The sequence below is a fragment of the Hoplias malabaricus genome, chromosome 8 (assembly GCF_029633855.1).
Source record: "Hoplias malabaricus isolate fHopMal1 chromosome 8, fHopMal1.hap1, whole genome shotgun sequence".
NCBI lineage: Eukaryota > Metazoa > Chordata > Actinopteri > Characiformes > Erythrinidae > Hoplias > Hoplias malabaricus.
In genome coordinates, this window is record NC_089807.1 from 43,760,935 (window position 1) to 43,777,177 (window position 16,243).

General features: G+C 37.4%; 1 protein-coding gene across 2 annotated transcripts; it reads left to right on the forward strand.

The window, feature by feature from the left end:
- The first annotated feature begins 626 nt into the window (after positions 1-626).
- LOC136705412 (von Willebrand factor A domain-containing protein 7-like) lies at positions 627-15,762 on the forward strand. 2 transcript variants are annotated; one of them, XM_066678958.1, is made up of 16 exons: positions 627-655; positions 980-1,184; positions 1,303-1,590; positions 4,165-4,258; positions 6,911-7,033; positions 7,239-7,425; positions 7,921-8,090; positions 8,339-8,451; positions 9,345-9,461; positions 9,886-10,101; positions 11,671-11,803; positions 12,289-12,441; positions 12,550-12,639; positions 12,721-12,986; positions 13,383-13,679; positions 14,636-15,762. In XM_066678958.1, the coding sequence occupies exons 2-16, from the start codon at positions 996-998 to the stop codon at positions 15,014-15,016; spliced, it is 2,817 nt and encodes a 938-aa protein (XP_066535055.1). In that variant the 5' UTR covers positions 627-655; positions 980-995; the 3' UTR covers positions 15,017-15,762. The 2 variants fall into 2 exon arrangements, with proteins under 2 accessions (XP_066535055.1, XP_066535056.1); XM_066678959.1 differs by having other exon boundaries at positions 1,318-1,590.
- The last annotated feature ends 481 nt before the right edge of the window (positions 15,763-16,243 follow it).

A 16,243-nucleotide genomic window follows, 5' to 3' on the forward strand; every position in this document is an offset into this window, starting at 1 on the left:
GTGATTATAGTCCGACTACGCCACCTGAGGAATTTCACCTCAGGAAATAAGACTGTAACGACACACTAAATGAATACTAATTGCAAAAACAAGAAGGCCCCAGAAATGTGACTGAGTCAGAATTAAACAATTGACTCTAATCCCAAAAACTCTCTGAGATTCAAACTCAGCCTTGTGTTATTTTTAAGAGATGCAAGGACGAATTTGGACTGCAGCTCAGACTCTCAGTCCAGAGACTCAACACCTGACTGAAACAGCTCATAGCCCTGAGACTCAAAATGTATCTGTGATGTTTTTGGTTTAACTTGACTACTTTGGTCTGGCCCAAAAACCATTTCACAAACCTTGCACTAAACACAAACATAGATGATTTATCTTATAGATTATGCATTTTTCTATAGCCAGCTGTATAGGGAACCTGGCCCATAAATGAAGCATAGACTTTTAAAAATTGAGGTCATTGACATTTTTATTAAATGTCAAAATCATTCAAGAAGTGAATTTAAAGTACTTCTTGTTTCCTCCTACACGTTTCAGTGGGCTGGTTTCATTCTCTTATCTGCCACTCCTTGGCCTTGTCTATATAAACATGTTGCACAGGGTTTCTTTACAGAGCGTGAGACCACTGCTGTGATCTGAAGCTTGGAGCTGCCAGGTATGACTTCCACATCCAAAGATAGAGGCTGATGTGTAAAAATGTTATTAATTAAAAGTTAACAATTTGTTATTTCTAACAGAATTTCATATAAGAAAAGCATTAATTCCAAGTTTAATTCCATTTTGGAACATTTCTGTCTGGTCCATTACTGTGAAATATGATGCACAGCATTTTCAAGTGAAAAAAAAGAAAAATAAAAGATACAGGAGTTTGTTACCAGAGCAAAACTTTTTAACAGGAAAACTCGGCAACACCAAAATGTATATATTTAACTTGCTTGGAGATGATGACTAATGTAACATTGGTCTTCTCTAATTACAGTTTGGTGACAGCAACCATGGGTCTACTGACCAGATCATCTCTCGGTTTCGTTCTCATGGTCCTCATGCAAAGCCGGACAGTGGCTTTTACATTTATGTTATCTACGTCAGTGACTCATGGAGGAATAACTCGCTATGCAATTTTGAATGCAACCTTGCAGGCCTGCAAAGAACAAGCTCTACAACAGGGAAAGGAGTTTGTAGAGGTGAGTAAGAAGAAACCAAATCAAAGCTTTTCTGTTGGCTTTGGATTGTATTGGTATTTCATTATAAAATGTACTTTTTTTAATGTGTTAGTGTTTTTTTAGTTTAATAAACAAATAGTTTTCTTCACTGCAGCCAAAAACACTAACTGAAGAGTCACTGGTGGCAGCTTGCTCTTCACCTGATTTAGTCAAAGGTTTTAAAAGGACCATCAGCAAAATCAGAAACAGGAACGCCTGGGTGGATATTTATCGTGTCTTTAACGCTGAATATCACTTTGATGATGAGAGCTTTTTGAAAGGACGGGATCTCATCACTAATGGAATGAGCATTGTGAAGGCCAGTGTTAAACAGCAGAATTATGAAACTGCCCGAGAGAAGCTTGGTGAGATCCTGCACACGCTACAGGTAGGACAGTGGGTTATTTTACTAAATGGAGATATGCTTTACTGTTTAATATGTGTTGGTGAATTCACAGTTAAATCCCTTATAATCCGAGGCTTATTATATGTTGGTAATTCAGGATTAAAAAATAATACTTCTTCAGTATACAATACTGTGCACAAATAAGCATGTAATACATAACTAATGATTTCTTCATGGTGAATAATATACTATAAAAGCCCTGAAGGGCAAGGTAAAAAAAAAACAAAACAGAAACTGTTCTTGCTGCCTTTGATACCATTGACCATAAGATTCTTATAGATAGACTCACAAACTGGATTGGACTCTCAGGAACAGTCCTGAAGTGTTTTTTTTTTCTTACCTGGAAGGCAGAAACTACTTTGTAGAAATAGAAAATAATATTTCAGAGAACATGCCAGTGACCTGCGGTGTCCCCTGGGCTCTATTCTTGGTCCACTTTTATTTAATTTATATATGCTTCCTCTTGGCAAGATTCTACAAGATTATGGGCTGTCCTATCACAGCTATGCAGATGATACTAAGATTTACATGGCTTCAAACGACTCTGGTCCAGTTGACTCATTAAGCAAGTGCCTTGAACACATAACAAACTGGATGGGACATAATTTTCTGCAGCTTAATAAAGATAAAACTGAAATTATTCTATTTGGGAATAGCAATGAGAGACAAAGATTGGCTGTGTATCTGGATTCGAGGGCCATAAAATCTAAAGAACTGGCTCGCCTTGGTGTATTAATGGACTCAGATCTCAGTTTTAGTAGTCATATTAAAGCGGTTACTAGATCAGCATTTTACCATCTTAAGAACATCATTAAAATTAGAGATTTTCTGACTAAACCAGACCTGGAGAAACCTATCCATGCTTTTATGTTTAGCAGGATTCATTACTGTAATGGTCTCTTAACTGGACTTCCAAAAAAGACCATTAAACAGCTTCAGCTGATTCAAAATGAAGCTGCCAGAGTTCTCACTTGGAGCAAAAGAAGAGACCACATCACCTCCACATCCTCAAATCCTTACACTGGATACCAGTCTGTTACAGAATAGATATTACTGGTCTATAAATGTCTAAATGGGGTAGGACCAGTGTATTTATCAGATCTGCTACAGAGATATGAGCCGAGCAGAGCTCTCAGATCTTTAGGAACTAGTCAGTTAGTCCTGCTTCAGGTCAAAACTAAACATGGAGAGGCAGCGTTTAGCTCCTATGCCGCTCAGAAATGGAACCAGCTGCCTGAGAATATTAGTAGAGCCCCAACTTTAGACACTTTTAAATCAAAGCTTAAAACATTCCTGATTGAGCAGATACAGCTCAGTTTAAAATATTCTGTACTTTTATTTCTGTAACGGCATTTTATTTCTTTTCTTCTATTGTACCATTTTAATTTCTTTAATCATTTTTAATCATTTAATCATTTTACTCTTTTTATGTAATTGTTTTATTGGACTTCTGTGATGCTATTCTGGCTGTTAATTTAACTGTTTTTCTTCTGTAAAGCATTTTGAATTTCTGTATGAAAGCTCTATAAATAAACTTGCCTTGCCTTGTATAACAAGGCAGAGGAAAAATAGTTAATGTGGAACTAGAATTAGTCTGAACCTTTTTTTTTACCTTGCCCTTCAGGGCTTCCATAATATACACTAATGGTCAATGTATCAGGACATAAGTGTATACAATAGGGCACATAATAATAATCAATAAACATTAAGTAGATGTGTCTTGTTAACAAGAAATATCAAGTAACAAGAACTTGTTAATGCATTCTGTTCACACTTACAAGATATATTAAGATCCTTTTCACAATGCAGGATATATTTGGATGCTGTGAGTGTTATCAGCAGTGATTATGATTAAAATTGCCTCTTATAACAAGTGTAATACCTAACTTCAACTGTTATTATTATTGCATTTCTCTCCTTCACCATCAAATGAAAAAAAACTAAAGCTAATCTTAACTAAAGATAACCCAAAACTTATACACCATTGTATTAACCTTTTGTAACACCTTACTTGAGCTTGCCTACTTTTCTCTGGCTTAAGAATGGCAGGATCCAACTCTAGAATTACAGATATTATACCTATAAAGAAAGCTGCTTTGTTTTAAATGCTTCAAACCTCTTACTTGCCTCCAACTTGAGATCCTCATGGAAAAATAAACACATTTGTTTTTATGACAGCTGAAGGAAGATGTTAAAAATACCTTGGGTGTATTTATTAGTCTGTAGCTTAGTGGCTAGCAGTCAGTTTTACATTGTGGGGAATACCAATAGATTGAATAATGTATTCATGTTTGTACATCCTGGGTATTGTATTCAAATAACAGTTATGAATGAAAATGGTATTAAATGGTGAACTGTGTCAGATCAGTAAGAATTTATATAAGGATGTAATACAGAAATCTGCATATATGTCTTATAACATATTAAATTTAATTCCAGTCTAAAACTGCTTTAAAGTCATAGGAGTTGGCAATAGGCACACTGAGAGTTCTCATTTTCAAAGCTTAGCATTTTTATATTTAAAGATGGTTTCTGACACTGACATGTCTCTCACAGGATTTCTACAGCCACAGTAACTGGATTGAGCTGGGAAACATGAGACCTTATTCAAACCTGATCAAACCAAACAGCAAAATTGAGAACATTGCTGGTAAAAGCCAAGTCTGTTTCTGTGTGAACCTCTGTTGTCTGTCTTGCAGTCTATGTACAAACTGGATTCCAAAAAAGTTGGGACACTAAGCAAATTGTGAATAAAAAACTGAATGCAATGGTGTGGAGGTGGCAAATATCAATATTTTATTTGTAATAGAACATAGATGACAGATCAAAAGTTTATTCTGAGTAAATGTAACATTTTAAAGGAAAAATATGTAGTTCTAAAATTTCAACAAATCCCAAAAAAGTTGGGACAAGTAGCAATAAGTGGCTGGAAAAAGGAAATTGAGCATATAACGAACAGCTGGAAGACCAATTAACACTAATTAGGTCAATTGACAACATGATTGGGTATAAAAAGAGCTTCTCAGGGTGTCAGTGTCTCTCTGAAGCCAAGATGGTAAGAGGATCACCAATTCCTCCATTGTTGCACAGAAAGATAGTGCAGCGATACCAGAATGGTGTTACCCAGCGTAAAATAGCAAATACTTTTAAGTTAGCATCATCAACTGTGCATAACATCATCAAAAGATTCAGAGAATCTGGAACAATTGCTGTGCGTAAGGATCAAGGTCGTAAAACTCTACTGGATGCTCGTGATCTCCAGGCCCTTAAACGTCACTGCACCTCAAACAGGAATGCCACTGTCAAGGAAATAACAGAATGGGCTCAGGAATACTTCCAGAAAGCATTGTCAGTGAACACAATCCACCGTGCCATCCGCCGTTGCCAGCTGAAAAACTACAGTGCAAAGAGGAAGCCATTTCTATGCAAGCTCTACAAGTTCAGATGTTTGCACTGGGCCAGGGCTCTTTTAAAAAGGACTGTGGCAAAATGGAAAACTGTTATGTGGTCAGATGAGTCACGATTTGAAGTTCTTTATGGAACACTGGGACGCCATGTCATCCGGACCAGAGAGGACAAGGATAACCCAAGTTGTTATCAACGCTCCGTTCAGAAGCCTGCATCACTGATGGTATGGGGTTGCATGAGTGCTTGTGGCATGGGCAGCTTGCATGTCTGGAAAGGCACCATTAATGCAGAGAACTATGTTCAGGTTCTAGAACAACATATGCTCCCATCTAGACGTCATCTCTTTCAGGGAAGACCCTGCATTTTTCAACAAGATAATGCCAGACCACATTCTGCAGCAATCACAACATCATGGCTACGTAGGAGAAGGATCCGGGGACTGAAATGGCAGCCTGCAGTCCAGATCTTTCACCTATAGAGAACATTTGGCGCATCATACAGAGGAAGGTGTGACAAAGAAGGCCCAAGGTGATTGAACAGTTAGAGGCCTGTATTAGACATGAATGAGAGAGCATTCCTATTTCTGAACTTGAGAAACTGGTCTCCTCTGTCCCCAGACGTCTGTTGAGTGTTGTAAGAAGAAGGGGGGATGCTACACAGTAGTAAAAAATGGCCTTGTCCCAACTTTTTTGGGATTTGTTGACGCCATGAAATTTTGAAACAACATATTTTTCCCTTAAAATGATACATTCTCTCAGTTTAAACTTTTGATCTGTGATTTGTGTTCTATTCTGAATAAAATATTAGATGTTGGCACCTCCACATTATTGCATTCAGTTTTTATTCACAATTTGTTTACAAATTACATAACTTTTTTGGAATCCGGTTTGTACGATTCTATCTGGGTTTATGGTTTGGTCCAAAAAGAATACGTTATACTGTTATTAAAAGATAATTTGATACATAGTTGTATAATGACAACATACAATGTATCAGTTTTCCAGGCTGAAATGAAGCCTTGGATTTTAAAATCACCCAGACAGTTGAAGATGTGGACAACATATAAGTAATAATAATAACATAACATAATAATAATGAAGTTATGGACGTACTAGCCATAGTGAACTGGAAAAGAGCATGGAACAATATTAAAATGGCCGACAGAAATTCTTGAATTTTAGTAACATGTGGCCCACAACAGTTGATAGGAACTGAATTGCTTTGCTGTCTGGGTATATAAAACATAATAATAATAAAAATAATACATGTGTAGAAATAAAATGTAAATGTTTTTTGTAACATAACCATAATTCCAAATTCATACATTCTCCTGTTCTTGCCATTTGATGATAACCATTGGTTTTAAAGACAATTGTCATTTAATATTCTAAAAATTACCTAAAGAATTAAGTATTAATTCACTACATCCAAACTTTTCAACATCTTTAAAATTTGTCTATACCAAAACTCTAAATACTTTTGAATATTGTACCCAAGAACACAAAAACATCTGCTTTGCAGCACTTTTCCTTGATGAAACACATAACGAAAGCAGTGACCAATACATTCCAATAAATTGCCATTTTGAATGTTTTCTTTTAATTAATTTGTAGGTTATATATTGTTCGTTTTTTTTGTTTTACTAGGCAAGAGTTGCCATAAAATGACAAGAGTGCAGAAGAATGTTTGAATATGTAAATTGCAATTATACGTTGCACAAAAAGTTATAATTTATTTTATTTTTCTAATATCACTAAGGACTTCACTAAAAAGTTCAGTACAAATTTAATGTGATTGGAGACTGTCCAAATATGAAATAGCTGTCAATGTATACAGTAAACATGTCTTTACCAGTCTGATGTTTACTAAAAGAACAATTATCTTTCTAAACTAGATTCAGAAACATGCAGGAGTTGTGTTGGAAATGACTGCACAAACAACATATTGGAGAATATTATCACAGAGAAGAAACTCACCTCAGGATACTTTGCCATATTTAGCTCCAGCAAACCAAAAGGTACTGTATTTTAAAAAGAGCAAAAAGACCTTTTTCCACCAAAACATTTCCGTGAAAGTAACTATTTTTACATTAAACAAGTCCTTTAATACCCAACACTTCACAAACAACTGACATCAAGAGTTTCTACAGAAAGGTATTTGACCAACTTAAAAAAGAGAATTCAAAGATAATTTGTTGTATTTTTATGTAATTTCATTCCAAGGAAAATGCAGCCATGGTGGGTTTTTAGATCGGACAAAAGATACAGATCCCAAAGGTGGCATCAATAAGGACTCTACAACCTCAGAACATGGCAACCTACACAATCAGGCTGCAGGGATAGCTATTGCTGCAAGCACAGAGCTCCTGGAGGACATTAGGGCAGCGATTGGAGATTCTGAATTTTTGAGGTAAGCAAGGAGCACTTACTCTGTATTTATTTCTTTTCTTTAATTAAGATCGGAACGTTTACAATCGGAGATGCCAAATGGCTAAAAAGTGTCCTTTGAGAGGCACTACATACATTAACAAAGAGAAAAAAATACATTTAACTGTATCCCATCTGTTTTTTAGAAACATTGAGCAACATCCTTGATGTTGAAAGCTTACTCATAAGCCTTCTGTGTCTGGTTTTGAAATGCAAGCTTGAATTATTTTTGTAGTCACTTAGCGAACATGGGAATTGGTCAGCTGACATACCAAGGATAAGAAGTTAGTGTTTGCCTCCAAGCATTCAGAGTAAAATTTTAGGTGCAGATTTTGGCCTGTCGGTCAACAGCAAGTAGATGTACATAGCATGCAGTATTTAGAAGGACAGTCATAGTTAACTGCTATCAATTATACCCCAAATAATTATATTAGAGTTAAGGGTTTTTTTCCTCTCTTTTTAACTTATTGTTCCTTAGACTGATGGGATTCACTCAGAAGTCAGTGCTGTGTTTTGTTATTGACACAACTAGCAGCATGTCTGATGACATTGCTGAGGTCAAGAGAGTTACTGCCTCCATCATTGACAGGAAGTTGGGCTCTGTGAATCAACCATCAGAATACATCCTGGTGCCATTTAATGACCCTGGTAAGATATTTCTGATTCCTGAAAAACACTGGTGTATGAAACCCTTTTAAATAACTAGAAATGGGCTATTTGAGGATAAGCTAAATATTCTGTAAAAGAAAGATTGTGAGAAATAGTTAGTGGATTTAATTCCTAGCCAAACTTGGCTTTTACTGCCAGGAAAATGACTGCATGCTTAGATGGGCTAAAAATAAATTTCATAAGACAGTGATTCAAATATATTCCTCTTTTTATTCACATTCCCACAGACTTTGGCCCACTTACCAGAACAACAGACCCCAATACATTTAAAAGCAAAGTCAATGCCCTCACAGCTAGTGGTGGAGGAGATATACCTGAGTTGTGTCTCACCGGTCTCCAGGTATGATTCCAGAATGCACTGCAGAGTTCACTTAGATTTTAGTGATGCTTTGGGAATCTGCTTTTTAAATTACATTTTCATATCATCATCATCAACGTCTTTATTAATTTCTGCCTCATGATGGTGTGTGTCTTACACAGAAAGATCAATTACACTTTGAAACTGCTCCCACTTGCATTAGCCATCAACACTGAGCATCTTTACTATGTTCATTTCCACTTAAGTGTACCTTTACTTCCACAGACACAGGCATGGGCTTGTGGGGTATTAAAGCTGAATGCAACCAAATCTAAACAGCTTAAATTGAGTGAATTCTTTGAAGAGCAGGGGTGACTCTCCAGCAAACCACTCAATTTCAGAAAATAAAGCATGCTCTGTAGTGTATCTATCTATCGTTACACTTATATAGCGCCTTTCTAGATACCCAAGGACGCTTTACAATCCACATTGCTCCGAACGCTCAGAACACTCAATCCACACACTGGTGAGAAGCGGCAGCCAAACGCGCACAGCATACTCTCGACCAGGAACGACCGTCCACCTGGAGGACTGCATCGGGCACTAGGATTTCACCCAGGACAGAGTGCCAATCCATATCTGGGCTCACACATACAGACACTCATTCACACACACACCAGGACAGTTATTAGACAGAAGCCAATTCACCTACCCTCCATGTTTTTGGACTGTGTAGTGTTCATATTTGCAGTAGGACTGACAGGCCTCACCCATGCTAGATACTGTAATTAAAAATCTTGTGAATATCTAAACCTTTCTTCAGATTAAATCCAATTCACTCCATCATCTCTGAGGAGCAAAGTCAAATTGGGCACACGGAAATCTCACAAGGGAGATTAAAATAACTGTTAAATTATATTTCTTGTATATTGCAGTTGGCCCTCACTGGCTCCCCACCTCAGAGTGAGATTTTTGTTTTCACTGACGCTAATGCAAAGGACACATGGCTAAAGAGCACAGTGCTGGCTCTGATTGAGAGAACGAAGTCTTCAGTGAGTATAGAAGAAACTACATAAACACATACACCATCTATATTTAATATGGTGAACTAAATATTAAACTTAATCTGTTATTTATTGACGTTTATTCATATTATTTATGAAGAATGCATAATCGAGTGTAGGTTTATGTGGTTTAATGCCTAGCATGGAGTTGTTGTACTGTATTTGGTAACACTGCTGACTATAAATCAGCCTAGGGTTCAATTCCCTGTTTGTGTAAGCACACCACAGCACAGAGTCTTTGGGTAAGAATCACGACAAATCACATATTACTGAGAATTGTGTTCTTTTGGATAAGGGTGCAAAAACTATTTTCAAATTTCAACAACTGTACATGTCTCTGCCAAAAGTACTAAGTCCCGATAAATGTAGATAAAATAATTAACAAATCCTCTACCTTTTTTGTAATGTGAAGCTAAACTTCATGCTGACCAATGCTCTCAGTGCTCGGCGACGACGGAGTGGAGAAAGACCACACACTGATCAGTCAAACTTCATTCAATTGTCAAACCCATTAAACAAGATCTATCACGATCTGGCCCAGGCCTCTGGAGGGCAGGCCATTGAGGTCACTAAAGAAACACTCTCCCAGGCCACCAGCATCATAGGGAACACCATCGCCGCTTCTCTGGTAAATAAAAGGAATAATTCAGTCGAATCTACTAATACTAGACTAAGTAGATGTAGTATTAAATATGAAGCTTAACTTTTAAACTCAGTCAATGTGCCATTTATATTCCTATACTACAGGGTGGGCCATTTATATGGATACACCTTAATAAAATGGGAATGGTTGGTGATATTCACTTCCTGTTTGTGGCACATTAGTATATGGGAGGGGGGAAACTTTTCAAGATGGGTGGTGACCATGACGGCCATTTTGAAGTCGGCCATTTTAGATCCAACTTTTGTTTTTTCAACGGTAAGAGGGTCATGTGACACATCAAACTTATTGGGAATTTCACAAGAAAAACAATGGTGCTTAGTTTTAATGTAACTTTATTCTTTCATGAGTTATTTACAAGGTTCTGACCTCTTATAAAATGTGTTCAAAGTGCTGCACATTGTGTTGAATTGTCAATGCAACCCTCTTCTCCCACTCTTCACACACTGACAGCAACACTGCAGGACAAATGCTAGCACAGGCTTCCAGTATCCGTATCACATGACCCTCTTCCCATTGAAAAAAAACAAAAGTTGGATCCAAAATGGCCGACTTCAAAATGGCCGTCATGGTCACCACCCATCTTGAAATGTTTCCCCCCCTCTCATATACTAATGTGCCACAAACAGGAAGTTAATATCACCAACCATTCCCATTTTATTAAGGTGTATCTATATAAATGCCCCACCCTGTATATTCTTTATACTGAGAGAGTTGTCTGTAATAAAACCTGTATTCTAGTCTCCTGAAGGATATACAGTCAGTGGAGTTTGATCATTTCACTGCTTACAGTAGCACTAAAAGATGCTATTAGACCAATAAACAGCATAAAACAGGCTGTGTGGATCTCAGCCTTTTTTTTTAAAATATGAATCATATTTACATATTTTTAAAACACACCCATTCTTTGTTATTTACTAGCTTACTGACATCTAAAATATTCGATCTACCTAGTTTTAAGCATTCTTTGAATGCTCCATGTTATTTTAAAAAGTAAAACATGTCTGTAAGGAGATGTTTCTAGGAGACATCTCTTAAAGAAGAGAGTTAAGGATTTAAGTATTCTCAGAAATGAGTCTGCAAAGTCATTAATATGGATACAACAGAATTAAATTTAAAATTGGACCCTGAGGGACATGCAAAAAAAATTACATGCAATATTTTTGTGTCCATACACTGCAGTCTATCAGGACAGTGTGTTTGATCCTTGGACTGTTTATTATAAGTGAATAAACCTGAATCTTATCCAGTTCAGGGTCGCGGTGGGTCTGGAGCCTTCCCAGAATCACTACCCGGAAGCAAGGCAGGAACACACCCTGGAAGGGGTGTCGTCCTTCACAAGGCGACACACACACACACGTTCATGAATAATACAGAGATACATAATGACTAAAACTGATATTTTTGGATACTATACAGAAAATGTTCATCCCATCACAAAGTCATAAATTGTGCCCTGTTCACTTCTATTAATAATTCACTAATTTCAGCACGATCAGTGAGTAATAAATGACATGGATATTTGGGTTTCCCCAGGTCACTGTTCTCCAGGCTGTAAGAAACCCGGCTAAGGCAGAAACCTTCTCGTTCCTTGTGGACTCTTCTTTGCAAGACCTGACAATTTACATCACAGGAAACTCTCTATTTTACAACATCACCAATCCTTCAGGTGACTGGACTGTGAAATTCTCAGGAACCCATGCCCTGCCAACTTACAGTATTTCTGTATTCCATCAGCTCTATTTTAAAGAGTCAGTACCGCACATATAATAAACTAGGATCAAAACGTTTACATGGACTGCACCTCATGGACTTGTATTTCACTCAGAAGTCACATTTAGCAGGCTCAAGATTCTCCACAAGGGAGCACTAAGTTAGAGTTGTGCTTTGCTTTAGAGACCCTTTGTATATTGTATAAATGTTCTTAATCATATATTTAAAAAATATATTCCAACAAACAAATTAGAATTATTGCATAAATATTTATAAAATAAAGCTGTAGTGTAATTTAATACCCAATACCCAAAACATGCCCAGAATTAAAACAGGATCCCCCTGTTCTTATCAAAAATATAATAGAGCTGATCATGTAATTAAATTGTGTACTATATATATTATTTTCTATAACCATGCTGAAACATTTCCTATATGTAGGAGCCTCACAGAGCAGTGACCAAACAAGTGGAGATGTGGGGATCATTCAGACGGTCGATAATTTCCAGACAGTGCATCCAAATATTGCTGATGTAGCAGGAGTGTGGCTCATCAGTATGAATTCAGAAGAGCCCTACACCATTGAAGCCTTTGGTAAGATAAATACACCTTTTGATTATTTGCTGGCATTGAGTTTGATTTTTTTGAGTTGGTCTCGAATGTCACGGTGTTTACATTGTTATTTTATTATTCACTGTCCAGGTAAAAGCCCGATAGATTTCCTGTTCGACTTTGTAGAACTTTCTGATAATTATCAAAGTTACGCGGTGTTGAACAGCAGACCTGCAGCCGGTGAGTGAACCTCCAGTCATAACTAATTATAAAGTAAATCCCTCCCCTATGCATTAACCCTATCTTTTGTCATCTGTTCAGATGGCAATCTCACACTCATAGTTTCAATGGTCGGCGGAGACACTGTGAGGCCTACAGAGGTAGCTCTGATTGGGGCATCAAATTCCAACGCCTATAATGGGACTCTGAAGGAGGTGGCTTTTGGTATGTACCTAGCAACCTTTGACAGTGTCCCAGCAGGAGGGTTTTTTGTTCGTGTTACTGGAATGAACACATCTAGAGCTTCAAATGGCCTCTTTCAGAGACAGTCCTCAATTCAGCTGCAAACATCGAGTATAAAAGTTACTGTGAGTTTTCAGTTTTCATTGAAAGTTTGGTCATGCCTAGTTTAGGGCTACCACAATTATGTGAGAAATTATTCTGACTGTTAATAAATGTGCTCTACAGTATTTATTGGATTTAATGACAAAAGCAGTATAAAAAGGCCACAAATAAATAAATACATTTAATAAATAAATATACAAAAGTTCCAAATTCTTCTTGAACTCAACTGTGTTAAACATATCAAGTAAACAGGGTCTAATTTAAAACCTTTGAGAAGGGTTTGGTATCATTCAAATTTATAGACCAATATGGACAGCTTAATTTTGACACAATTGGGTTAAGAAAACATGTATCATATAAACTCTACATTCATCTAATTCAGGTAATTAACAATTCCCTTTTGTGATATCTGCTCTTAGGCTCAAGCTCCAGAATCACTGGAGCCAGGAAAAACACTCACTCTGCCCTTCACAGTGACAACAACAGGCTCTGGAGGAAACTTTAGTATTAGTGTCAGCAATGACCGCAATCTGACAGTGATCAAACTTCCTTCATCTCTGACTCTAGAAGATCAGGGCAGTGCAAATGGCACAATAACTCTGCCTGTCCCTGGAAACACCCCCTCAGGGAGTGAAATCACTGTGACAATTGAAGCTGCAGCCCCAGGAGGAAAAGATTTTAACTACGCAGTTTTGAGGCTCGCTGTTGCTGCACCGGTAACTGACTGCATTTGATTTCGTATTCCACAGACAGTCCTTGCTTGGCCACTTACACTAAAAAATATGTTGGTTTGAGATGACTTGAGGTAACTGAACACTGGTAAAATTATACTGTACTTGATGAACTACCTCCCTAGTCCCCCCCCAGGCCTTTTCAATCCACTTTTGCACATGGATCTAAGAAGCACAGTTGCTGTGTTCCATTCACTTATTTTAGCTATCAAACATGGTGCCCACCACTGCTATCTTAACACCCTTTACTACAGAGTTGCTGCTTCTGGTCACAGGAGCATTAGTGACTTAAAAGCAAGGGGTTTGGTACTAGAAAAGAAACTCAAGGATCCAAAGAAGTCTCAAGGAGACAGGCTTCTAGAGACAAGGTCTGGACCTAGAAAAGCGCATGAAAGAGAGACCCTGGGGAAAACTTGAGGGGCTTACCAGATTACCGGCTGAGCCTTGTGATAGCCCTCTGAAAACGAGCACAAAAATCAACGCCGAATACACAGAAAGCTGCTTAAATTTGTACAAGAACAGGTGATTCAAATCGCGCCCTTGGTTATTGAAGAGGGGCTGTGTCACCCTCTAGTGGTCAAGTGCGGTTTAGTAAGCAGTCCAGCCACAGGTCCAAGCCATTGCAAATTATTTTAAATTATTAAACGACACTTTTATTTTTAATACGCAATCATTATCGTAAAATGACGAGTGAAAGAATGTTTGCATTTTTAATTAAAATCTTTACACAAAAGTCTGTACACATGTGAAACAAGTACATCCACAGCAGGATTCCTGCTGTCTTTGCAACAAGGTCTAATTACAGAAGGCATTTCAGGTTGAAAACTTGGCTGGTTAAAACGATGAGTCACAATTTTGTTTCTAAACTGATAGGAGCAGTGTATTTCTGGAGGCTAGCAGCCTAATGTTGTGCAGTAACTTTGTCTTTCCAATGTTTTAAGGTAACGGACATTACTCCACCAGTTTGTGAGGTAGTTAGCATTAATGCTAACTGCTTAGGAAACTGCAGCCTTTCTTCCTGGGAGCTCTTGGTGAACATGAGTGACAGTAGCGGTGTGGGCATCCAGAGTGTGACCATACGCCAAGGAGTCGGCTCCCTCAACACCAGCTCTGTACTGGACCAAGGGGTGAACATTACTATGGCCTTCTACACGGCATCCTGCTGCTTCCCTCAGGTGGAGCTGGTGATGGTGGATGCAGAGGGCAATGTTGGTCTCTGCTACAAATCTTTAGTCAATAACGGTGCACAACACCATCCGGTTTTGCCAACCTTCATGTGGTTGAACTTGGGAATCATCTTGTATCAGTTCATGCAGCTGTAGGAAAAAACTAAATTCCAACTATCAGCATTTTTAGGCTCAGTTATTACCAACAGTCCCCTGAGTTATTCTGTCCTTATGGCCATATATGTATTCTAGGTCTAAGTGTGATTTCACGATATTAATAGTAACGGCTTTCAAAAACTCTGGGGTTATCTATAAATGAATAAATGTGCATGGCATAATAGCAGCAATTACCCTAAGTTTAGAGCCAAAGCCTTCACATGGGTATGACAGAATGACACCATTTAAGTGATCTATGACACAATAATGCATTTAATCACTGTTTAATTGAAATCTATAATGAAATATTCACAAATACTCAAGCTAGCGCTTCCATAATTTAAAGCCCTTTTCAGTCCAGTTACATCATATGCTTGTACTAACAGAATAAGAGGGAATTAAGGGATTATCAGAACTAAGCAAAATAATAAAACATGGTAATTAACTTTGATTAACTTTTGATGTTCTTATAAAACCATACATTTCTGGAAGCAGGTTTTAAAGATATGCATTTATTTCCATTATGGCATCAATCTCCTCAAGAATACTGGTGGAAAAAAAATTTCTAACCTTTAATTCACCTTTCAGTCTGGCCAACGGTCACAAGGATATAATGCTATGGCCACACTAAGTCCACTACTGTATGATGACAGTTTTTTTTAATGTACATTTCTTTGATTCATAAAAAAGATTTAAAGAATCAAGGAAATCTGAAGTTTGTAGCAGAACACCTGTGTAAATAAAGGAATTGGAATTAAAATAAAACAAGTTTCTTGACAATCCTTTCAAGGCCGCAGTCTTTTTGTAATGTAAAGTTTGGAGGACATCTCATTCCATGTTTTTTTTATTATTCATTTTAAATTAAAATGGAATACATTAAAACTATGAAGGAACACATATAGCATTATGTAGTGTTAAAAAAAGTGAAAAAAAAGTGTTAAACAAACCTTAGTATGTGTTATCCATTAAATTATTTAAACTAGCCAAATTGTCCTTTCAGTTTTTGTTTTCAATGAACAGCTGTGGCCTTGTGGAACTGCATGCCCTCTTAATGTGTTTAAGACCATAACTTGGGTTGCGCATAGGTAGGGGCTGGTATAGCGTTCAATACAGTGACTAGCCCTATTCCACCAATAACATGATATGTCCAAACTTTTGACTGATACTGTATGTATATATTTATACACACACACAGAGCGCCATCCACAATCATTGCCAACCCTGGTT